At 35.6% G+C, this 17,513-nt stretch overlaps 1 protein-coding gene and 1 long non-coding RNA gene across 2 annotated transcripts in view; one reads left to right on the top strand and one right to left on the bottom strand.

Annotated features, from left to right (window-relative positions):
- LOC116171599 overlaps positions 1–3,579 on the bottom strand; it is a 72,977-nt gene extending 69,398 nt beyond the window's left edge. Inside the window, exon 1 of the long non-coding RNA XR_004145475.1 lies at positions 3,518–3,579. This is a non-coding gene — a long non-coding RNA (uncharacterized LOC116171599). The remainder of the gene's footprint in view (positions 1–3,517) is intronic.
- The window catches only part of LOC116171598 (netrin receptor UNC5C-like), a gene marked incomplete in the record, with an annotated part of 91,844 nt that overhangs the window by 60,889 nt on the left and 13,442 nt on the right, over positions 1–17,513 (top strand). Inside the window, 1 exon segment of the mRNA XM_031488535.1 lies at positions 12,756–13,139. Coding sequence (XP_031344395.1) covers positions 12,756–13,139 — 384 coding nt within the window.

A 17,513-nucleotide genomic window follows, 5' to 3' on the forward strand; every position in this document is an offset into this window, starting at 1 on the left:
CTCTTAATTACCTTAATTTATTTTACGAGATCGCCTGGACGATACGTTGAACGTTTGTGAATATGTTAGTTGTATATAAACTTGTTTATATGTTGGGGCCTTCGGCAATCGCGTGGTTGGGTCCGGTAACTTGCAGATCTCTAAAGATAAATCAGTGTTGCTTCTTCTTCTTTTCCTTCTTGGAGTAAGTACTACTGCGCTGGAATACCGACTGTGTTGTGTCATGTAGCGGCCTAAGCTTCGACGTTGCGTGTGTACACACTATCTGCAGTATTTTCTTCGAAGTTATCTTATTGTATCTTCGTGGCATCTTTACACGCGGGTTTCGGAATTTGCAGCTTGTTTATTGTTTCTTCGGATTTAAGTGGTTTACCAGTTTTACTACCGTGGGTGGCTTATTTTCTAGTCCAAATAAGTCGACGCTACTCGAAATGTACGTAATAATTAATTTAATCTCTTCACATACAGCTGACGCACAAACCAATTTAGTAATCATCTCAATGGGTAGCTAAATTAACCCACTCTCATTCGACCGTCATTAATTCCGCATTATTACGATTTTTTTTCGAAAATTTATCCATTAGGATAAGTGCGCGGGGATCCATTATCTCTCAAAGGATTCGAGGTAACAAAAACACTTACAAGGAGAACAATATCTTTTTGTACGAATTTATCTTTTATGCAAACTATTGTTTAGATCAAAGAACCCATTCAGGTTTCGTGAAGCCATTATAAATTCTCGGTTGTAATTATTTTATTATATATTAATACAAGAAATTTTAACTCTAATGATGTTCTTCATTAATATCTTGCGGTACCTTTGTCTCGTCTTTCATGTCGTCCTCGTAAAACTGTAACCAATTCTAACGCAAAGCAAACGCATTTGATGTAATTCGGTTTACATAAAAGAGGTGGTATTTATTCAATGAAAGTGCATTTCGATGCAATAGCAGCAAGGTGCATATTAGATCAAACAGAACCCGATGTGTATTTTCTGTCCGGTGTCACGAAAATCGATTCCATTAATTTTATTTTTGAAATGAAATCCAAATATTTGCAGTCATCAGCAATTCAATGCATTTAAAGAGGTCTTAAAAAGTTTACGAGTGATTGCATCTCTATACACCGTTTAGTTAAATCCATTTAAATTCAAATATATACTTAAGAGTGAACGCAACGAAGGAGATGACATGAAATGCAATTATGAAAAAGAAAGAAAAGGAACTGAATTAGAAGCTCCCGAGCCATTTATAATGAATTAAATTTTCATATCGCTATAAGTCTATTCTCATTCTGGAAGTTTGTAAAAGAACGACCGTAGAGTTTGGGAAAATTTCGTCTAGTTAAATACAAATTTGGTTATAATAAGGTTATTACATTGGCATGAAAGTATATGTAGTTCTCTTATCGTGCCTTTTATTTATTCAGAGAAAGGGTTCCATGCATTTTCTGTTAGCTACGGAGAGTACTTCATAAGCAATTGCGCATTACGTCGCTTATTTTCACATTCAGTGTATGTACGAATTTATTTGCTACAAAATTCACTGTTTACATTCAATAATGACTGACTTTACTTGTATTCATTCACGGCAATGTATAAATCAGCAACCCTGTTAAATGTTTCGTTGCGGAAAAGTAGCCTGTAAAACTCTCAACAATTAACAATTCAATTGCTTTTCGTTATTAATTTGTTTTCTGAAATAAAAACAATGGAATGGTGCCTTATTATGGAAAATAAAAAACTTTTATGTAGAAAAATTTTGTATACAGTCGATATTTACCGAGATATATACTATATTTCATACATAATTGACACCCTGTATAACGAGAAGGCAATGACAAATGACAAAAACTTGGTCTCTCATTTGAAATGTTTCAAACGTGGTACGCAAAGGTTTGTGAAGCAACGCTTTGGGAAACCCAAAAGTGGGCTTTGAAGAGGAAACCCTCATGCAAGAGAACCTTTCCGACGATATTTGAACACAAATGCTGCACACTCTGTGGATATTGCTTTCCCGTTTAATGCAAAGGGAAAAATCCGCTGTACACTCATGACGTCATGACACTAATGTCAAACCCGGACTGAAACCAGAATAGCATTTTGCATTATTATCCAGATAAGTCAGTTTTTACTGCGGAGCCGTGTTAGGCGAGCCTGTCATCTCCTAGAGCAGTGAATTCCCAAACTTATTTCCCTGGCGCCCCTCTCATAAAACTAAAATTGCTCACGCCCCCAACCCCTATCTAGATTAAAAAATAAAAACCGCTGTTACTATAAACGTATAATACATTTATAATTTGGATTTAGATTGTAGGCATATAGAATATAATTGTTGCTTCATTGTTGATCTTTGTTGTTTAGATACATATATTTTATTGTTTCTATATTAAATGTAGTTTTGCATGTGTATAAATGTTTATAAGATCATCAATGTTGTTTATATAGGTATATTTTATTGTTACTATATTTAATTTTGTTTTTTTGCATGTTTATAAATGTTTATAAGATCATGTTATAGTTAGAAAGTATTTCCAGGAAGTATGGCAAGTTTTTAGACAGGATTGAAAACCGGCAACCGGAATCCTGTCCTTTGGTTACTTATAATCAATAAATGTTATTATTATATTATTATTTATTAAAAAAATTTCAGGATTTTTTTTCATTTTCATTATGGGGACTCGGAAGCCGTAAGATATACAAAGCCGTTTGAAAGGGCAAAGTACCTACTTATATGTGTAAGAATTGGTCAAATACCTAATATAAGTGTTTTGAAGGTAAATATTTGCCTCCCCCCACATTTGGGAAACACTGTCCTAGAGTCAGTTATAACGGGTACTTGAGTTGCACTGCAATTTCTCAAACCCGCCGCATAAACTGCCAACTAGCTCAGGGTAGGTAAAACACAAAATGAGAGCTTCAGAATCTTCTACAGCGCCATTCAATTTCCAACTTATTTCTCCCCGTATGAAATTGAGAAGATCAAAAATATAAGCCAATTTAAGTACCGGTTTTTTTGTCAAACAAATGTTCAATCAAAAATAAACTCCCCCCAATGGAACATCGTACACAAATATTCAAAATACTCCAAAAATTATAACTTAAGTTACACACAAATTTTAGTAACTTAAAATCTCTCAGTTGATTTAACCCTCCATCAAGAATGATCGATTGAATTGATTACTGAATTTTAACACATCAGTCTCCACAAATAAAGTGACGTGAACATAAACACGTACATATACCGGGTGATCGAAAAGTAGTGTGGACAGTTTGAATTTCCCGTTAAACTAAAAATTTATAAAGTTGGTAACATACCAAATGTCATTTATGTAAAAGCAGTGTTGGATCAATTTAATCACTAATACATAAATAAACTATCTTCTAAACATGTTTACCAATTCCTTAAGTAAAAAACATTAAAAACTTAAAGCGCCCAATTCAAACTGTCTGCAGTTCTTTTTGATCACCCGATATATGGGGAAATACAAGTAAAACATAAAAAAAGGCAACGCTTACCTTCATTTAAAAGGAGATGCCATCCAGAGAAGTGAGCTCAGATACTGAATTTCCATAAAATCTGCAAACAAAAGAAAACTCTCAAACCGCCTTACTCGTAATAAGCTTCTATAAGATACGGTTACTTAGCCAACTCTTCGGAAGGAAGTGGCCGTCTACAAAAACATACGTGCGAGAAAACTCGGTCATAAGTTTACAGAGGTCGCAAAATAATAAATACCAATACTGAAGGTAACCAATTAATAAATCATAGTATTCGGCCATTGAGTATATGTTTTGTGATGTGAATTTATGTATCTACAGTGATATTTATTAAGAAGTAGACATAGGGATTTACGTGTATTATTTTTCCCCAAGTCTACTTTTAAAACACAAAATTCTTCTGAAGGGCGCCTAATTTTATGCAACCCAAACAACTCATGCACACGCATTCAGCATTGCTATTCTGAATTTTGCATTCCAAACGCTTAATGCAAACTGTCTGATGGTTTTTCAATTTCACTGTTTCAGCAAAAGTTTAGCGCACCTTACTACAAGAATTCATATCTTTCTGTCAATAGCTTTGCTTCTTAGTGGCTCCGTCCTAATTTTAAACAATAAGAAAGTCTATGACGAGACGAATGGTATTTAAATTTTTTTTTTGTACACGGAAGGAGGGAAATCCTTTTCCTCAGCTGGACTAAGTATTCGGGTATGTTGAGGAAATTTGGTAGGTTAGTTGGCCCTTTGGGAATCGCGGTATATTTTACAAAACTGACTCTGATTTGGACAATTCGCCCCCAGAATAGGGGACTTCACTCCCCAGGTAAATTCGTCCCCAGAATACTATTACTAATCCTCAGAAGTTCTAATCCATGTAGATACAAAACGGGGTGGGTACTAAAGCTTGTAGAAATTCGATTTGAAAAATTCGCTCAAATTCGGTGTCGAAAATTCGCCCCTGTAATTTATTCACTTCCAAGACAGTTTCCCCCAAATAAATTCAATCCAAAAGTCCCCTTTTAACCAAATTATAATTATCCTCGAAATTGGTCCCCACCTACAGACGGTTCTCCCTTGTCAGGAACTTGCTGTAAAGAAAATGTAGGTATGTTCAGGAATGCTCAACTAAAGGATTGACCGCGTCCTCGAAATAACTGTTTTACTTTCTGTGACCAAATTCGCTCCGGTGAATTCGCCTCTAAACGTACAACCTATTCTCTAGGTAAATTGCCCCCTGAAGATTTGCCTCCAGAATGTTCGCCCCCAAGGATGATTCGTCTCGCTCACTCGAATATAAAACTATAAGACTATAAAAAAACAATGAAATTCGGAAACGCTCTACCCTAAAAAACTACCATTAAGAAATCTCGGTCTTGCAATATTTTATATGGTCTCCACTAAATTCTGTTTTTGTGACATAATTCGCCTCCAAAAATCACCCCAAGCCCGGTTTATCTGATGCATTTAAAATGTTTCTTTGAAGCTAGTTCCTAGCAAGTAGCATTAACATTTGGGGGGTTGAGTTTTATAGGTTCGAGGTTTTGCTGACAGTACCTAGGTTACTTTTTACTAGTATTTTCATTATCCTAGACCAGAACAGATGCAAATGTTCAACACAATGTAACTGAAGACAAATTTGTTTATCTCGGTAATTGCTCTTCGAGCGCAAAAAAGACGAAAATTTCCTCATTATCGTACCGTCAACAAAGCACCTGAGAGAATAATTTGTCCCATTTGAACTACTATTCCGCGCTCGTTGAACAAATAAACGACAGAATACCGTGTTTTATAATACTGTTAGAATAACGCCTGGAGTAATAGCGGTGTGAAACTCGACCACTTTACTGTATAATGCAATAAAAAACGTGCAATTATCTGAGATAGTTACCATTAATTCACCTTTAAGGTTCACGTAGAAGCATAATAGCTTCAGTTTACGAACGTATCTCAAATTAATTTTCTTGTGTAAGTAAGGTAAAGATGATCCTAATTCAATTACGTACAGTTCAATTACAGACAATACCAAATTGAATATTAATTGATATGCAATACGTAGCATCAATTAATATTCTAAATCACGAGGTGCTCGTTAAATTCGGCTTTAAAAATTTACATGCTGTTGTTTTTGGATTTGTATTATTTTTTAGTGCCCATTCAATTTAAAGGTATCGATTTTATTCTTCTCAAGTACAAAAAATTATGCTCGGCACGAAACGTATAAAAAGTGCGTGTACGCGTCTTGTTCTTATAGGGAAACTATTAACACACAAAACTTTCGGAAGTAGGTAATCCTGAAGCGACTTACGATAATGTTAAAATATTATGAAGACAGTTTGCCCTAGTTCGCTTTTTATTTTGCGGGGAATTTAGTCGAAAACTCAAATAAATCACTCTGAGGGAAAAAACGAAATTGCTGCTCAAAGGCAGCCAGCTCTGTGCTCTGGCTTCGCTTCATTGCGAGGAAATCAATTAAAGCAATTGCTTTACTCATGCTCTTATTTCATTTCAAAGGGATTTTAAATGAGTAAAATAATTACAGGTAAATTATGTCTGGTTTTGACAAAGTGAAGCGGGATGGGTTCCGTTTTGTGAAGAATTGGTCGTACTTAATCATTTTAGATTAAGAATATATCTATAGTTACAGTAACACGCCTTTAATTCATGGAAATTAATCAAGTATCCAATATTTATAGAAGGGTTTCTGTAATTGTCTTTTATTTGGTTCTTGTTTTCAGTAATTGTCTTTTATTTGGTTCTTGTTTTCAGACGCAAAAGATCGCTATAGGAATTGGAAAGCGTAGTATTTATTGACTATTGTTTCGAAAAGTGAGTAAATCGCGTTAATCAAAGACCGTATACGAGCTGTTTACTGAAGACCGCCCTTAATTCTTATGATAGTTTAATGTCACACGCACAAATTGCATCTTACGAGAACTCTTAAGCCCACGCCCTGGCTCTATCTTGTTTCACAAAAGATCTTTATCCAAATGAGGGGGCAAGCAGAACAATTATGATGAATTGGACTTGATTACAATGCGAAGCTTAAATGTGGTAAAGATTCCAACAGTCAATGATGATATTGTAGAGGAAATATTCAAAGATCCATGACATGGACAAGAAATTTAGTAAGTACGTAAGAGTACTCTATTATTAGGGATCCACAGATCCTGTATAGTTTTGTATGGTTCTCCATCCTTTTGTCCACCTTTTCGTCTGTGTTCTCTACAGCTCTTAGTTAAGATCCTCACATACTTTTAATCCTGTCCGTGCGTCCGTCCGTCTGCACTATAACTCTTTTTAAAAGTGGCGGATCGTATTGGTGTATGGGTACTTTGGACATTAAGGTAGGACGCTATTGATTTTCAGGAAGCTAGCTCAACAGGAACAAAAGTTATAGACTTCGAGTGAATCGGGAACAGGAAAAAATAAGTGTGCTCAATATAATAGAAATCAACATATTCCAGGTCACGTATCGAGTTCGGGCTTTCGGTAGATTATTCTCTATGACTCTGATGTGTAACAATTCAATATAACACTACTATGTGGTTTAGGTTTAAAGGCTTTCGAGCATAATGTACCCAAATTTAATCTTCCCACATGAATTTGGAGTTTTAAAGCTTTCAAACGCATTGAACCCATTATCCTGATGCCGATAGAGTACATCACACGCACATTTGATAACCGCATGTTTGATTAAAAAAATCTTTTTCTATGGTCACATGTACTTTGATCAAATGCCACAATCGTTATTCATGCACCAAGATCGCTGGGAAAAAGACTAAGCGCATTATTTGCCCAAGACATGAATTTGATACATTTTTGTTGACTGTATGTATTTTGCAAATAAATGGTTGTTAGAAAAGTGATAGTAATCCAGAGGACCCTTCGATATTCCTTTGTATCGATTTATTTTGTAATATACGGCATGATGTATTCCTTTAATGCGTACCATGCTGTATACACATGTAAAGCTAATTGAGCGAAAAAGGAGGCAAAAGAAATATTTGTCCAAATAAACTGAGGTAGTACTTCCTTTGGTAGCTACATCCCCAACAGTTGCAAAATATGCAATTTTGTCTTTTTCCTGCAATAGTAACACACAGAAGAATAGAGCTGACTTTACAAAAGTTTTTGAGGACCCCTTCTCAGATTTTATGAAAATGTTACTAAAGAAATCAAATTTTGGACCCTTGGTTTACTTGTAAAATGGTATATTATATAGGTACCAAGGAACTTAAGTGTATGTTTTAATACCGAGGGCGCGTTGACTACAATAAGCTTCCGAGGGATTAGGGCGCACTTTAGACCTGTGGTATATACGCTATTCTTTGTACTCCTGTTACCAGCTACATCCTTTAGGTTTAGATAAATAATTTCGGCAACTTTAACTTGATGCTTCAGGAATTTCCTAAGATTTTAACATTTTTCGCAAAGTCAGTACCTTTCATTCCAACGACAAAATCCAAAGTGACATGGTGGCTAATATCGACACCTAGCTCGAATCGCTTAATAGGAAAACGATGAATGATCATTTTCCCGATTTTCAGAGTAGATGAATTTGTCGATAAATTAAAGGACAGGTTTACTAGTATCGAATTTTGCGCAATGGTACGTATATTGGACCAAAAGAAACATTTTTACATGGGGAGCCATCCGCCTCCCTCTAGTAAAGGAGGGTGAGTTACCCCTAAAGGTACAATTTTTTACAGGAAAACTACACCCTTTATCAAAAAAGACATGGTTACCTTTTTTTTATAGAGCAGAAAATGCTCTATCCATTAGGTGTATTAGCCTTTGTTTTATCACAACTCGAACTACTAAAATAATACCCCATTTGACAAACAAGTTGTAAATCAGCATATGCATGATTAAAGCGCATTTTTGGTAATGCAGGTCAGTATTTTATTAGCGAAGTTTAAAATTATCGATCTCACGAGTAATTTTGGCTGCGTTAAATAATTAATTTTATTTAATTTCAATTGACGGTACGTCTTCATTTTGTAAAACAAATCACAAAGTAAATAATAAGTTTTTATACTGGTAGCGCTATCTAACGGTAAAATTATAGCACCTCCGAAACCCATATCTAAATTATTTTCTTCAATTATCGATTTCACAAGTAATCTAACTCAAAATAGAGTAGTGCCTGCACATCTACACTATAGCAGAAAGCTTTTAGTGAAAATTTGAAGTCTCTAGCTATTGTAGTTGTGGAGATCTCACGCGGACAGCCGGCCTGCCAGCAATGACGAATATAATAGCGTATTTTTTTCAAAAATGCGCTAAAAACTCCTTTGAGGATTATTTGTTTTCACCAAAACATATTGGTCAAAAGGGAACTCTATTACAAAAATTGTTGTTAAAAAGATATGAAAAAAATACGACCCCCCCCCCCCCCCCAAACTATAATTTCTGTATCCGACTACATCAAAACAAAAATTTCACAGCTCACTCGACAGCAACTCATTTTTGATCGCAGAGTACCTATTCATAAATCACAATTGGCCCAAACCGAAATTTTAGGAAGGTGAGACTCCCTATAAGGGAGGGGTGAGAAACTGAACTTTTTGGTTTTAGCTTTTACAGGAAAACTACACAATTTAGCAAAAAAGCTCAAGTTACCTTTTTTGTAGAGCATAAAATTCCCTATCAATTGAGGGTACATACTAACTTTTGTTTTATCCCTACTCCAACGGCTTAAACCTCAAAATCGATTAATCAGTTTAAATTTGACAACCAATTTTCAGATGAAATTTTTGTAAATATATTTAATATATTTATAAATCCTAACAATCTTACTAAAAAAGGTATGTTGAGCCCAAAAGAAGTTGTCATAACTTCTTTTGGGCCCATTTTTGACTAAAAAAAATATGCAAAAAAGTCTAGAAAAAAGTATAAATATGCCCCTCTCCCCCACCTGATTACGCCAATCACTTGTTTATTATGACTAAATGTTTTATTATGACTAAAGCAGGCGTTTTGGATGAATCACTATTGCACCAAACCGGACATTGGAAAAATGAATTATACCAATAATCTTTGAGTTGACCATATTTTGAGTTGTCGGTCGGCTGCAAAAGTTTTTTAACTCTCGAATCATCTTAGGATGCTCGGATTTGAAGCATTAGCTTTGTATCACAATTCTTTGCATGTTGTAGGTTGACCGATGATACGTGTACCTCTTTTTTATTGTAATAAAAGGAGATCCGAAGTAAATATTTTGTGCGTTATCAGTTTGTTAAATTTTGATTTTTGATTAACCATAAGATTATACTTGCCCTACTTTAGCGATCATTTTGGATCAAAGAAACCCAAAATTTAATTGATAGATAGAGAAAAATAAAATTTACGCTCTGTTGGAAACCACGCTTAACCCATTTACGTATTACGGTTTTGTACGGAAATGTTAAGGGAAAGTGCTTTCTCTCTCTAAAGAAACAAATTAAACGTACACTTTGTATTAATTTTTTTTATTTTTGTCTTTACTTTTGAGCGAACAGGGTTTATGAAGGACTGTTTAACCAATTTTACACTATATATTTACAAATATTCATGCTCGAACCCTAATTCAAAACAGGGACTCTTAGTACCGCAGTCCACCTTCAACTCACACGCCATAATACGGAAAATGTCAAAAAATGACAGTTTTTTGTTACTTTGACACACTTGCGCATTCGCGATTCTGCCCAAACGCTTTTCGGCTCTTCCTTTTATGTCTAAGAATACATGTATCAAATTTGGTTGCAACCTGTTTAGCCGTTTAGTCGGAAATGAGAGTACAGATGGATCGAGAGACAGACAGACAGACATTATCAAGATTTTGTTTGATTCGGATTCCTAGTGCTTCGTGTATTTCCGTAAAAATAAGTGGACGGTTTTTTTTACCACAATACAATGCCTCGCTCTACTACACTAACGTGCAGTGGTAAAAATAGACGCACCTACACAGACTAAAGGGCGTAATAAAATTATTAAGCGGCAGAGTAAAGTGATGCAAGCTTTATAAGCGAGTCGATGATTTCCTCCTTTCCGTCTGTCTGTCCGTGAACATGACAACTACCAAACGCTTGGATCGATTTGGTTCAAATGCGCTTTTTGTAAAACGTTTACGATTACTTTTTACGACCCGCACGTTAGTAAGAGAGGTATTGCATTGTGTTAAACAATGATCCCCCACTTGCTTGACGAAAATACACGTTTTGAACACCCAGGAATCCGAATCAAACAAAATCTCGATGAAATCTGTTTGTCTGTACTCTCATTTCCGGCTCAACGGCTGAACCGATTGGAACCAAATTTGGTACACATATTCTTAGACATAAAAGAAAGAGCGTAAAAGCTGTTGGGCAGAACTGGTACTGTTACTGTTCAAAGGGAGACAATTGCAGAACCTTTTCTTAAAAGAAGAGCACATGAAAAGGACACGCGCTACGCGAATTTGGGGCTTTAGCACTTTTTCAAAGATCGTTAATCAATGTTCGCATGCTTGACAGAAAATGCGTCAAAATCGCAGAGGGAAAATGCGTTGAGTCCTGTGTAATGGTCAAAACAATAGAAGGAATCCAAAAGAAACCAATTTTCATATGGGCCAATAAAAAATTGACCGTAATTCTTAATAGTTTAAGATATAACATCCGAATTACATTGAATTCTGTAAAAGGTCAGCAACAATTTTCCTGTGGGAACCTGAATAATTTAGTTTTTAGTAATAAAATGGCACATACAGCAAACTGACTTTTGGAAAAAAGCGAGCAATAAAGGATGTAAGGCTATCAAAACTTTGAGCTAGGAAGCTGTTCTGTCAAGAATTTGGCAACTGGTTTAACTTATTGAATTGCAGTGAGTATTATTGTGAATCGGTGGGAGCGCAGTGGTATAAAAACCTCCATTCATGCATCCATCCAATTTTGACTGTAACAAATTCAGAACGTGTATTAGGAAAAAATTTGTATGGAGGTTTGAGATCTCAGCACAGCATTTTTTTAAAATGAATTTAACAATTACTCGTATTATACCTATATTATTTTTGGACAGAATGGAAAGCAAAAATGCATACTATGATTTCAGGATTGTATAAAATAAATTTGCCTAGTTTATGGAAAGGCATTTATCTTCTGGAAGTTATGCAGTACCTAAGTGTCATTAGGTGATATCAATTACGGAACAACTTTGCCCCTTTTAAGGTATATCATATTAAGTAGGCTAGAATGAAATTAATAATTTGGTTGTAAAATATAATGCCGCGAAATTTATCACATTTATCTTCATGATCGAAAGTGTCCCCGTTTAATTATAAAATTAATTAATCAAAACATTTTGATGTTACTAATAAATCAGTCTGCTCTTATCTGCGTTAATATGCTAATCGGACAGTACGTAACTGAATTTCTACGCCCCACAATTACGAATCTTAAAAGTTCTATTTAGGTACTGTTTCTGTGGTAAATACGTATTTTGTTTTATTGGACGAGTACAATAAATTATGATTTCAATATAGATAATACAAAGATCATACGTTCGTACAGATTTAAGCATTGCGTGCAGTTACCCAGTAAATTAACGCAACATACGCCAGAAAATTAATGATCGTAAATCTATTTACAACTCAAAAACGCTTCTTATCAATAAGTAAGTCAAAAATTTTTAAATGCCATAAATAATTTCAACCTCGTATTTTGTAAATATGTCACTCGTTAATGAGAAAATTTCCCTGGCACTTAAATGATCAAGAAAAATTGTCCGCCTCCAGCGGACGGTGAGAAAATTAGGTGTATGTAATTAATCAGCTGCTGTTTGAATATTTAAAATAAGTGGTTTTTCGCCCGAGGAAAACGGTTAACCTGGCCGTCTACATGACAGGACTCGTGATCAAGAATCCTTAATTACATACAACTGGTAATTTGTAAATCAATGTCATATGTCCATATCGAACAAAAAGAAGTAAATTAATACCGACTCACGTATGTACGTGAGGAAATTTTTAAGACGACTTGTAATTAAATTTGTAGAAGAAAGTAGAATTGTAAATTGCATAATTTAGTTAGTGGGTCGTTTTTCGGAGATTACATCCAATTTCATTTGAATAAACAAAAAAACGACGAATTGGGGTAAACCAGAAAGGAAATTGATGTTACTTTGCATTAATACCACGATTCTCAAATGCGTTTTAAATTGATCTTTGAGCGAAAACGCGAGAGTTCGTCGAGTGGGAAATGGAATTATTTGCCCATTTATTAATAATTTCTTTTGCTTGCAGATGGTGCAATACTGGAAGAGACGTCGCCAACCAAGCCTTCGCCTGAACCGGACGAATCTCTCCTCCTAAACTCCGACGCTTTGCCATTCTTCTTGGTCGAACCTCAAGACTCTTACGTTGTTAAGAACCGGGCGGCGCTTTTACAGTGTCGCGCCGCGCACACCCTTAAAATGCACTTTAAGTGTAATGGTGCTCGAAGTGTTGACACTTTGCAATCGGACTTTGTAGACCCTCAGACGGGGGTTAGGTTCGTCGAGGCCGAATTGAACGTTACAAGAAATATGGTCGAGGAATTTTTCGGTAAAGAGAAATTTAAGTGCGAGTGCTACGCTTGGAGCGGAAGAGGAAGCGTTAAAAGTCAACCTGCGACAGTTGAAGTTGCCTGTGAGTTTTCGAAATTATTACATTTTCCTTTATTTTCAGAGCGCTCCTAAAAGGACACAAAGGGACATTATAAACTACCATACTTACAAACCTTCTTTCTTTTGCGTTAAAGATTCAAGAGTCGCGACGACGTTTTCGTTCAGTAAATGTCGTCGTGCACATGTATAACATAAGGAAAATACAGATATTTCATAATTTCTTTGAAGAATGTTTTAAATGAAGTTACAAATGTTATAATTACAATAAAAATAATTCAATTTCACATACATTTTAAGCCGGATGTTCAACATTTATTTATAGCGGGGCGCGACTTTCTAATTCACGCGTTTAATCTGGCAGTATCTTCTGAGCCTTACATCCTGTACTATATCAAAATGGCTTATATTGGTTTTGGACTACAAACATCGGTTTTGTCAGTAATTAGTATCCTACATGCCATGTGGTATTTTTCAACCTTGTCATGAATATGCGAATGTACCTAATACCTTAGACAAAGTATGAGTATTACAAATGCTGCCACGATGAAAATAGACTACGACAAGGAAAATGGCATTGCTTTCCTCGAAATTAGGATATACAGCTCAGAAGAGTTTCATTGCCCTGAAATGCAAGGCATCCCTGAATAGCAGAATCTAAATTTCTTAACATAATGTTACTTCAACGGTTGTATACAGCGATATTTATTAAGAAGTAGACAGAGGGATTTATGTGTATTGTTTTTCCCTATGTCTACTTTTAAATGACAAAATCTCTTCTGAAGGACGCCTAATTTTAGACAATCAAAATAACTTTTCAAAACAAATAAAAATCTGACTGTTATTAATTAATTTGAATATTGTTCCTTTGGCTTCCGTATGTTTGTATTTTTTCGTGTGCGATGTAGATTTATTTTCTGTGAAGCTAATGTAACAATATTCAAATTAGTTAATGGTAGTTAGATCCTTTTTTGTTATTTTGGATGCATACAATTAGGCGTCCTTCATAAGAGATTTTGTCATTTTAAAGTAGACAATATAGGTAAACACAATACACATAATATTCCTATGTCTATGATTGATGTACGACTCCATGTAGGTAATAGGTTATTTATCAAGGGTGTATTCTATATATTTAGAACTACCTATTATTAAATTAAAAGTTCCTCTTTCGGCGATCGATTTCGACTTTATTAATGTCATCATCAGGCCGTAGCGTCTAAGTTAAAATATAATAATAATATGTGGATGAATGGTAGTAACATTAACATTTATGTGCATTGATGTGGATGTTGATGGACTTTGTTGTGGTCAACCTCACATTACAACCACAACAGTTGACTAAATCCTGAGAGAGGCGGCGACGCCAGGTATATGTCAAAGTATCAAGTATCAATAGTGTAACAAATATAACTAGCCGCCAGAGAAAAGTTAATTATTCAATCACTTTTCACTCTCAAAACTTAAAACCAGTTGGCGGCAATTTACAAGAAAAGGCTTTCGCGCAAAATGTGGGAAAATATATAATAATAACGGATAAGAGGAGCTTCGGCGGTGTAAATAGGAAAGGATTCCGTTTTTCAGGAAATGGAAATAGGAACCGAGAATTACAGCATAAAATGGAAATTTTACCGTCATACTATTTCAATTATGCGTTTCCATATCACAATTTAAGAACAGGAATAATTCCAAGCAAAGGAGACGTATACAATTGAAAGCGATTGTGCAATTAGTTTCAATAACCCCCATTTTTTGTTCGTTCCCTTACAATAGTAAAGCCAATAAAATCGCGTTGTACTTCGAAATATGAAATTGAAACTTATAATTGGAAATACCTAAAGGTTCATTCGTAATGATTATTGTAAGAGAATCGCCTCCCCTTTCTTTGGTTGTCCCCGTTCGGCCTACCGCAAAACCTTTGTTCGTGGGGTTTTGTTATACCTACAATTGAAATACGACCCGCTTCTAAATTAATATTTACATATTAATTCAATTTAAGGGTTATTCTGTACCGAAACTATTAGTAATCGGGGAAAATTCATAATGATTAAGTTTCTCAAAATTGATTACGGCTTAATTGCAAACGTGAGTTGGGGCTTCTTTTAACCGATTTAATCTACATTTAGTGTATCGAGGCAGTCGATCGTTGTAATGAAAGACTTAAAGCCAAGGATTAATTACTTAATCCGTTGTGATTATCGGGAAGGTCTAAATAAAGTTTTTTAGACAAAGGATGTCGAGAGAGTTTTTCATTAGGCTCAAAGATCCTTCGGGAGAATTGATATAAATTATTCAATTAGAATTGTAATGCCGAAAAATGGTGCACTTCTGAGATATGCGCGCTGGAAGATTTATGGGAAAAGTCCAACGTTTATGTATACCCGCTGCATTAAGGTAGCCGAGATATTTTCCAAAACAAAACTACACGGGAATGAAATTTATGTTCGACTCGAGACGTATACATGTTGAATGTAATATAACTTTCAGTTGACAATACCATTTTACAAAATAGCAACGCCTTAATAATTCCACGTCGTCATTCTCATATATACAGTAACGTAAAATGAATGTATGCACATAAATTTCTTCTCACATACGGGGCAGAACATGATGACACCTTTTTTTAGAAGATCTAAGAATTTGAAATTCGTGATATTTGCCCGTGAAGTGTTCGATTTGACAAATAAGTTACGTCTGGCCTCAAGAGTATAAAAGTCGAGAGGACCGCATTGTTTCTTTTTTCGTTTCGTATATTTTTACATTCAACGGAAACACGGTGTTGCACTTTAAACTGTTAAGGCTGGTAGGAAAACATGTCTTTGGGTAAAGTGACGCGTTTATCTTGGAACCTCTCTAAAAGTAACTACCCGCACCTAAACTTCTCTTTTTTCGGCGAGACACGAAATTAATCATAACAGGATCGCGCTTTTCTCTCACACGCAATTTGGGAAGCTATTACACAATCAACTTAACAGAAAATCCATTTTGTCAACAAGATGGGTTGCAAGTGAAGCTTCACAAATCGAGAACTTGAACTGAATTCACAATGATGCGCTAAAAGTCTTCTTCGCAAATTTAGAGAACGTGCGATCTCTCTATCGTATCAATAAAAATTTATCATCATGAAATTTGCTGAACGGGAGCAGTTACTCTTGCATCATGTAATTTCTTATCTGACTCTTTAGACAGAAGCTGACATTTAAGAATTTTGTACTGGAAGTAAAGTAAATACACCTTTTTCTCTGCGTCTTTGTAGAATGAGCACAACGGCGGAGAGATGTAAAAGGCATTGTTTGCTTTTGTTGGTGACAGTGAAGCTCTGCAGTATTTTTTTCTCTTTAATTTAAATCTCGTTAGCTTACTAAGTATTATGTCATTAAACGTATATCCGTGCCGTAAAATGAAGCGATTTAAACGCCTCTTAAATTCTTGGCAACCAACTGTTGTGTCTATCGAAGTGTGGCTTAACTTTTACAGTGCCTCGGACTTAAAGGATAGCCCGACAATTGAACCAAAGTATTTAATCAATGAACAAGATGGAACTATTTGTTGATGGAATTAATTAGAGCTGTAGAAACTGCAACTTCGGAAACTATGACAATGACATGCAGTTTCGCAAACCAAACTACAGTTTTCAACTGCCCTCCCCAGTCTCCACGTATAGAGAAATTTTGGGAACTGAAACGCCATTTTCGTGTGTAACGAGTGGTTTGATTTCGCGCCAAATTTCATTAAAAATTTCGAAATTTCTTGTCATGATAGTGAAGGTCACCCTGTATATTTCATTATTTGTTCCGGTTAGAAATTTTGTGTTTGGGCATTTCGGTTCGCTCAAGACTATGGTCCGATAGATTTAATTTCGCTCAGATTTAATTTCGTCGTGGGAAGAGTGCAAAGCTGATTGACGTCATCATGAGTAATGCGAGTTTTTTGTCGTTCGTTTATCAACTTTGGCGCCGTCTAGACCGAGAATAGGAGCGGATGTAGCACCGACCGTCAAGAGATAAGGAGTTTTCACGTCATCAGCAGAAAACCGTGAGATCAGTTTAGTCAGCAGTTCCTTGAGGTTGACGACGAAGTTAGAGTGGGTTAAGTCTTCTTTATCTAAACCAATGGGAGAATTTCTAGCGGGAGCCATTTTTGTTTTATGGTAATTTGGGTGTGGTTTTTTCATTTCAATTCTGAAAAAGGGGAGCGTTTTAGGAAAGACTCGCGTTTTGTACGTCGAGGGGTCAACACGTACTTTGAGTGATCGCGTTTTTAAGAGACTCTCGGTTAGTACGTCGAGGGGTCAACACGTACTTTGAGTGATCGCGTTTTGGGAAGACTCGCGGTTAGTACGTCAAGCGATCAACACGTACCTTGAGCGATCGTTTTGGTACACTTAGCGGTTTGAGCC

Source organism: Photinus pyralis, unplaced genomic scaffold (assembly GCF_008802855.1).
Source record: "Photinus pyralis isolate 1611_PpyrPB1 unplaced genomic scaffold, Ppyr1.3 Ppyr1.4_LG5, whole genome shotgun sequence".
Classification (NCBI taxonomy): Eukaryota; Metazoa; Arthropoda; class Insecta; order Coleoptera; family Lampyridae; genus Photinus; species Photinus pyralis.